The sequence below is a fragment of the Aegilops tauschii genome, chromosome 5 (assembly GCF_002575655.3).
Source record: "Aegilops tauschii subsp. strangulata cultivar AL8/78 chromosome 5, Aet v6.0, whole genome shotgun sequence".
Taxonomy (NCBI): Eukaryota; Viridiplantae; Streptophyta; class Magnoliopsida; order Poales; family Poaceae; genus Aegilops; species Aegilops tauschii.
The window spans coordinates 370,759,415-370,767,804 of NC_053039.3; the positions used below are offsets into that span (position 1 = coordinate 370,759,415).

General features: G+C 56.6%; 1 protein-coding gene across 2 annotated transcripts; it reads left to right on the forward strand.

Moving 5' to 3' along the window:
- The first annotated feature begins 1,379 nt into the window (after positions 1–1,379).
- LOC109747483 (uncharacterized) lies at positions 1,380–5,760 on the forward strand. Of its 2 annotated transcripts, none has more exons than XM_073500414.1 (10): positions 1,380–1,903; positions 2,611–2,736; positions 2,831–2,947; positions 3,042–3,485; positions 3,617–3,981; positions 4,098–4,197; positions 4,717–4,776; positions 4,942–5,025; positions 5,138–5,266; positions 5,377–5,760. In XM_073500414.1, the coding sequence occupies exons 1-10, from the start codon at positions 1,835–1,837 to the stop codon at positions 5,668–5,670; spliced, it is 1,788 nt and encodes a 595-aa protein (XP_073356515.1). In that variant the 5' UTR covers positions 1,380–1,834; the 3' UTR covers positions 5,671–5,760. The 2 variants fall into 2 exon arrangements, with proteins under 2 accessions (XP_073356515.1, XP_020162131.3); XM_020306542.4 differs by having other exon boundaries at positions 1,454–1,903; positions 5,141–5,266.
- Positions 5,761–8,390: the final 2,630 nt, after the last annotated feature.

The window sequence follows — 8,390 nt, forward strand, 5'->3', positions numbered from 1 at the left end:
GCTTGATAGAGGCAATACTAAGGTCGTTAGGCTCGAAAAGAAGCATCGTATCGTCTGCATACAGCAAGTGGGTCACCCCACCAGGGATGAGGTGGGGCACCAACCTTTGATGTGACCCGCAGCTCTTGCCTTGCCAAGCATGGCCGACAGGGTATCCGCAACAAAGTTAAAAATGAGCGGAGAGCTTGGGTCTCCTTGGTGGAGGCCCCTTTTGATGCAGAAAAACTTGCCCAGCTCGCCGTTAATAGTGACCGTCCTCCACTGACTAAGTGCATGATACGGTGGACAAAACCTGCCTCAAAACCCTTTCTGAGGAGGACCTCCCGTACGAACTCCCAGTTCACACGGTCGTAGGCTTTTTCGAAATCGAGCTTCAAAATTGGCGCCAGGCGAGTGGTGTAAGCTTTTGCACACAATTTGAACGGGACGTTAATGAGAGTGATAGGCCGAAACAACTTAATGTTGTCCGCACCTTTGACCTTAGGGACCAGACTAATAGCACTGTACTTTAGGCGCGACATATCAACCATCCCTAGGGCAAAACTGTTCACGATCGCATTGAAGAGGTGCTTAAGGCTCGGCCAAAACTTTTTGAATAACTCCACAGGTCAACCATCAGGGCTGGGCGCCGTGTCCGTCTTCATATCAGCCAGGGCCTTGTCGATCTCTTCCGGCAGGAAGGACAAAGCCAGCCCATCGTTCTCCTCCTACGACACCCTCTCCGCAGGATCCCACAAATCCTCACGCAGGCATAAAGCCTTTTCATCAGCCGTCGCCAACAAGCCAATGAAAAACTCGTATATATGACTAACTATCTCGTTTTGGGTCAGAAGGAGACCGTTGTCAGATTGGAGTCGCAAAATGGAGCATTTGCGCTTCCGACAATTCGCATACGTGTGAAAGTATCCAGTATTCACATCTCCTTTAGTAACCTATTTGACGCCGCCCCTACGACGCCAATATTCTTCTTCCACTCTTAGAATCGCGAGAACTTGGTTTTCAAGGGCATATCTGAGGGCCCATTCGCCTTCCGAGAAGGGCGTGACATCAGCTTGGGCGTCTAGCGACGCAATCTCATCGACTATCCTAGCTCTCTCCCTCTTGGATTCACTACCGAGCCACTATTGAAAAATGTCACAACTATATATTTCCGAGACACTATTGAAAATGCAGGAACTGACGTGACTTTTTTTTGGGAGGGGCAGGAATAGATTTTGGTGAGGCGATACTTACAAATCAAACCATACGTTCGAAATTATATTAATTGTAAACCTCAAAAATCATTTGAATCACAGATAGTCACAACTCATCGGAGGGAAAATAAAGTTGTAAAACAGACCGTACACTAAATAAATAAAGATTTACGGAGGGTGCTGCCTGCAAAATGAGAGAGCTCAATTACGCCACCGCATGGCTGCAACCAGTACTAGAACGGAGCTGGCTGGGCAACCCTGCAAGCTAAACCCGATTCCCACACGCGAGGGAGGGAAGAGAGCAACCGCGAGAGAGAGCGCCACGCATCGCCATCGCCGCAATCCCAATTCCCACGCACGCCCACCAATCCCGCCCTTAACCCAATCGGGAACGCCACCCAATCGAATCCGCCAGCAGCAGAGGCCGCGCTTTGCTAGTCTGGCCGCGGTGGCTTGGACCGCGCCCCATCCCGCCGCCCAGGGAGCACCGCAGAGCTCGCGGTGCCTTTAATGGCGCTGGAGTCTTCCCTCGCGGTCCGTAGGCCCGCCACGAAGAGGATTTAACCTGCAGGCCCCTCGCTCCGTTCCGTCGCAGCGCACTGGCCCCTGGTGTTGAGAGAGGCGAGCATACGGCGTCGGAGATGAATGGCCGGGCTCGGAGGCCGGCGGCGGCGCACGGCGCGAAGGCCGCCCCGAAGGGCGACAGGGGGGTAAGGCCTCTTCATCTCTCTGTTTCTTCAACCTCTCTGTTTCTTTCGCCAGCTCTGTCTCTGCCACTTGCATTTGGATGATTCGAGTTAGAATTGCGCAACTTTTGCTCGTGGAATTGAGCGCCCAGGAGGTGACAATGCGCGGTTATTTCTTGGGTTTCCGTGAGGGGTTCTCGATTCCCTGGCCGCTCTCGGTAGCCACCGCCCGCATGATCGGAAAGCTTGCGACTTTGCCGTCAGTTCGGGGGGCTCAATCGTTCGAACTCCGTGTTTGAATGTTTTCCTATTTTCTCTTCGATTTCCGTGCGCCTTTCCGTGGTTGATTAGCATCTGTGGTTGTTTAGCGTTTCCGGGCAGTGTTGCTGTTAATCTTTCGCACCGGCCATGTAGTTTTTGTCAGACGGACTATTAAATGCGGAAGAGTACAACGACGAGCACTGTAGTCTGATAATGTTCGTGCAATGCCAAGCGATGATCTCGTTCGTCTCCACGGCATCGGCTGCTTTAGGGAGCAGCAGCTCGAATTGGATACCCTCCCGATCGCCGCCGAGCCCCAATTTTCCCTCTTTAATCCGCTTTGCTTTACCTTTAATCGGCCAGGAATCTGTCGCTTTGCTTTTGTTGGTAGTTTCTTTGACAGCTAGGTACCTGAATTGAACGAGGCTCTTTTCCCTCTTTTCCCTGATGGCATTTTGCGTCTACTCCAGATGATGATGCAGAAGGACCAGCGGAAGGCCATGCCGGCCAAGGGGCCGACCGCCGGCGCGGCGGCCAGAGGCGTGGCGAACAGAGTCCACTCGAGGCGGGAGCGGAAGCTCGCGCTGCAGCAGGATGTGCGTGAATTCTATCTCGATTTTCCTTGAATTGAAGGATTTCGATGCTTGTGCGCACTGCGTTGCTGACGGTGTTGGGAATTGTGCTTGCTAGGTGGACAAGCTGAAGAAGAAGCTGCGGCACGAGGAGAACGTCCACCGAGCTCTGGAGCGGGCCTTCACCAGGCCGCTCGGCGCGCTGCCCCGCCTGCCCCCGTACCTGCCGTCTCAGGTCAGTGCCCATCCGCATTCTGCTTCAGACGCCATTGCGCAATTCGATATCTATTTTGGAGCAATTCGATCCTGAGCTGAATTGTGCCGCGCAGACGCTGGCTCTTCTGGCGGAGGTGGCCGTGCTGGAGGAGGAGGTGGTGCGGCTGGAGGAGCAGGTGGTCAATTTCCGGCAAGGCATCTACCAGGAGGCCATCATCTTCTCCTCCGCCAAGAACGCGCACCTCCCCGGCGGCGGCGGCGGCGAGGGATGCGTGCCGGCGCAGCCCATGCCGTCGAGCCCAACCCCAAATGCAGAGCTCTCTCCAACTGTTCGTCCGTCGCCGAACGGCAAGCAGACGCAGACACCAAGAAAGCCGACTCCCGCTCAGGCGAGCCAGGACGAGCACTCCGGCGGCTCCGGGGCTGGAAAGGAGAACCTGTCGTGCAGCAACACCTCGACGGCCAGAAACTGCCGCCTGTCGCCGTCGCAGAAGGTCGCCGCCAAACCCAGGGCGCCGGCGGCAGCGGCGCCAGAGAAACGCAGGGCGGCTCCTCAGGTAAAAGTAAAACCAGGGAATTACCTACAGTTTTACTGCGAGCAGCTGAATGAATGTTCCCCAAAATATTCTTCTCTGTCTCTGCGGGACGTTTGCTGAATTCGTGCTGCAACTCTGTATTTTTGACACAGGCGATCAGTACGGCGCCTGACCGCAAAAGGGTCGCAGACGCTGCCGGCAATGGTGCAGAGAAGGACGGCTCGAGCGCGCCCAACAGGCTGTCGGAGGAGCTGCTGAGCTGCCTGCTGACCATCTTCTCGCAGATGGGCTCGCCGGCGCCGGCGCCGGCGAGCGGCCAGGACGAGGAGCAGCAGCCGGTGTCCCCGTCGGTGTCCGGGTCGTGGTCGTCGGAGGACGCGTACCCGCAGGACCCCTACGGCATCCTGGAGCTGGGCGGCCGGGACGTCGGCCCCTACAGGCGGCTGGGCGTGGTCGACGCGGCGTCCTTCGACCGCGATGCGCTGGCCGGCAACACGCTCCTCGCCCGGAGACTGAGGTGAGCTCGCTGTCACGGCCGCCACCATCTTGATTCCAAGTTAGATTTTGCTGTCCGGTGAGTAGGGGTGGTGGTTTGACTCGACGGCGTCGCTGATCTGGCGAATCTTGGTGCAGGGCGTTGCTCCGGAAGCTCGGCTCGGTTGACCTGGCGGGGCTCTCGCACCAGCAGAAGCTGGCCTTCTGGATCAACGTCTACAATTCCTGCATGATGAATGTGAGCTCCGCTGGCACCCATGATTGACACCATCTCCTGGCTAGTTTCCTTGAATTATTTGCATCTTCGGTCTATCTATGTTATAGGAGCACATACATATAGAATGTGCATCTAGCCGGCTTGCGTGCAATTTCGTCTTCCGGGGCAGTTGCAGCTAGCTCAATTATCAGCGTCGCTTTTCGTAGAACTACTGTTTGTATGCTGGAGCTTTTTTGGGAGGCTCATTCATAGCTACTGGTGCATGTCCGGCAGTACAGCCTGGGTACTGGTAGTGGTTCCGAGGATGCGTGCTTGCTTATTCTTTAGTAAGTTTGAAATAGACTGGGAAGTGGGAACGGGGACATTGGTGGCATGTTGGTTCGTTCGTGGTGATTATACTTTTGGTTTTATATAAGTAAATAAATGGTTCTTGTCCCCTGCCCTAATCATCGCCGGAAGTAGGCTCAAGTTACTACTTGCTGGATCTTGTGAGTTTAATACTACTAATATATGCTTGCGCTTGCCTGCCATGTACTGCAGGCATTCCTGGAGCAAGGGATACCTACCACGCCCCATGAGCTCGTGGCAATGATGCCAAAGGTAATCCTAAAACAATCTTATTCGAGCACACACGGGACCCACCCCTGCCCTGCCTTGCCCTACCTCCTGAATGCTCCGGGCACGGCCTACTCAAATGAGCCGTGCCTGCCTCTGCCTGCAGTAAGATTAAAGATGGTAGTCTGACATTGGAGTTTTTGGTTGCAGGCGACGGTAGATGTGGGCGGGCGCACGCACAGCGCCATGTCCATCGAGCACTTCATCCTGCGCCTGCCCTACAGCGTCAAGCACGTACGTACAGCATGTCGCCGTCGATAACGCCACCGTAGCTAGCGAATGTACTAGTAGAATGAACTGTTCGTCCGTCCGTCGATGAACGTATGACCCGTGACCGTCCGTCCAGCAGGTGAGCCCTGAGGGCGAAGGAACCAAGGGCGGCGACGAGGCGGCGCGCGCTGGCGCGTTCGGACTGGAGTGGCCGGAGCCGCTCGTCACCTTCGCGCTCTCCTGCGGGAGCTGGTCCTCCCCCGCCGTACGCTCTCTCGATCTCGATCCCAACAGTGGCACGCAACAGTTCTTCTGTACTACCGGCGACGGTGGAGCTGATGGCGACGTGTTGTCTTTTTTGCTCCGATGGTGCAGGTGAGGGTGTACACGGCGGCGCGGGTGGAGGAGGAGCTGGAGGGCGCGAAGCGGGACTACCTGCAGGCGGCGGTGGGGGTGTCGGCGCCGGCGAGCCTGGCCATCCCCAAGCTGCTGCACTGGTACCTGCTGGACTTCGCCAAGGACGTGGACTCACTCATGGACTGGGTCTGCCTGCAGCTGCCGACCGAGCTGCGGCAGGGCGCCATGCGCGCCGTGGCCGCCGCCGACGCGCGCCGCCGAATCCAGGTGCTCCCCTACGAGTTCCGGTTCAGGTACCTCCTGGCCGCGTGAGGTGTGTCGTGTTTGTAACTAGAGTTGTACACAGGGTTGGGTTGCGTTGCGATGGATGAATAAAGGTTTCTGGTTTGTGTTTTGCTGCAATTTGGCCCTTCTTTTTACCTGGTGAAGCGGAGAAGAAATATGTGTATAAGAGTATCTATACAACCGGGCACCTTAAACCCGCCTCAAACCGTTCGGGCAGGCTGCCAGGTCACTGACTGGTCATGAAATTTCGGCTCAATCGGGCGCCTCAAACGGGTCTCAAACGTTCGGACTGACTGACACCCCTCGTATCCAGCTGAAGTATGGAAAGGTTATGAGGCAGCCCGGACGCGTCCGCCACGTCGGCTTAGCCCACGCCTGCTCCACAAATATCCCCATCCAGAAAATCCTAGGCCGCAGATCTGAACTTCACTTCACTCATCTCTCCGTCCACTCCACTTTCGATCCCCTCCGAGCGCATTAAATGGCCGGCGACCGAAGCAGCGCTGCTTTCGGTGGGGGATCCGGCTCCGACGACAACTGTGCAAGGCTGCTGCGCCAAGCGGAGCCCGACAATGTGGAGGAGGTCGCCCTTCGCATCGTGTTGAGGCGTTCGATGGTCGACCAAGGCAGATCCACGAGCGGCGGGTCAACTTCGTCGGCGCCTGGCGCCTGTCGACGCAGCGTCGGCGACGACGCCGACCCTTCCCGCCAGGCGCGCAGCTCCGGCCGCTCGTCCAGGCAAGCCGCCTACCACCACCCCCCTCTGTTCCGGAGGTGGTACCCGGCTACCGCTGGGTCCTCGTGCCTGCGCCGGGGCCGACACACACTCGGACGCCCGAGTCCGAGGCGCGAGCAGCAGCTTGCGAGGGAGAGGGCAGCGACAGGGGACGTGATGACCGCGCGTCTGTCGATCTCGCGCTCCTCGCGTCGGTCCTTCGCCGCTCTCTCACGATGGCAGGGACGGATGCGCGGTGCCTTCGCCGCAAGAATGCCCTGGCGCTCCGACTCGCCATCGAGTTGTCGGAGCGCGAGGCAAACAAGGAGGCAGCGGCGAAGGCGAAGGCTGCCTGCCATGCGAAGGAGCAAGACCGCCTGCTCCGCAGGCTGTCGAGCATGAGGTGCAGCTCCGACTCCGACCTGACGGATGGCTCCACCTCCAGCTCCGCCAACTACGCACCTCCGCACGCCGACGCCTACACCGAGGAGGAGCACATGCGCGCCGACGACCGGAATGGGAAGGGGCAATGGTGATTTCCTCCCTCCTTCTCTGTTATTTTTATATCTTAACTATGTTTTACGTTGTTTCTAGTATGGATTTGCCGATGAACTATGATCTTTTTGTCCGGCGATGCAATGTTGATCCGATGAACCGGGATGTGAACGTGTTTTTACGTAGCGTTGCATGTGTTGTATGGTTTTGAGGGTTCGAATATGAGAAACGTGGATGTAAAAGCCAACAAATGAAGCGCGTCCGCGGGCGAGGCCCTGAATTTGCAACCTGCGGCGATAGACGCTCTAAGAAAGTTTTTTTTCCTGTGCTCCGGTTGAGTGACGGTGGGTCGTAGTCGTAGACGGGTCACTCCTCACACTGTGGCACACTGTTTTTACTTGAACCTTTTTCTGCCATGAGAAGATGTAGCAGCGCTCCACAGTTTGCTCGCAGGCGTGTCAGGCTTCTTGTTGCCGAAAAGCGAAAGGCGCCCACGGCAGGCACGCAGCGTGCTGTCAGTGAGTAGCCTGCCTCATCCTGCACGCGGCCTTTTTGTCGACGTCCCTTCCTACCTCGCTGTAATGTTTCGGCTCCGATGACTGCAAACCAACGGTAGAATGCATGTAATCTGGGACTGCACGACCACACGTGACGACGGAGGAAAGGCAGACGCGGTAGTAATAAAAACCGGTGCAAACGTGAGTAGGTGACCGGCCAGTTCGCGCAGCCGGACCACACTTGGCACGGAGCTGCTGCACGAGGGATGCAGCTTCTTCACTGCTCTGTGTTTTTGTTGGTGCTTTTCTCAGTGATTTGTCGCCACTGATCACAGGGCTAATAATCTCGCCCGTCGTTACACGACAACAGATGGAGAGGCTGTACGGTTGGTGCTCGTGTACGTATGCTTAGATCCGTGGGGTCCAACATAAGGACCTAGTATAGTACGCCTACGGCTGACAGCCTCCGGTGCCGTATAAAGACTCACAGGCAAAGGACGGGTCGGGGGGCTTGCCTTGGGACGTCGCGGTGCAGAGGGATACGATCAAATTGGGGCCCTTGGAGCTACGTGCGCGTTTGGCGATGGGCAACAGCAGCAAGCGACGGTTTTGGAACCTTGGACGGAGCACACCAATGCTCCAGCCTGGTTGTGGTTGGGCTGTCCGTCTGGGAAGCAAGCAGGGGAAGGGAAGGGCATGATTGAGCCCCGTGTCTCGGTGCAAATAACTGCGCCGCACACCAATGTCTGTCTGGTTCCCGTAGCCGTAGTCGGGGATCTTTCATCTTTGTGTGCGTCCGTATCCATCATGTCCATGCATCATCCCGAGGTGCTACGCGCCACTCTTTTTTTCTTTCTTTTGTTTTTTTTTTCCTTTGGGAAAGGGGGAAAAGAGGCTAGTACGGGGATTGCGTTCCTGACTTCCCGTGGTGATGGAATCATTGGACAACGGTGGATTCCTCATTCGGTCTCCAAAGGAAAAGAAAAGGTCAAGGCAATCGATTGCATGTACTATTATGGCTTTGCAGGAGCTGCTAGGTA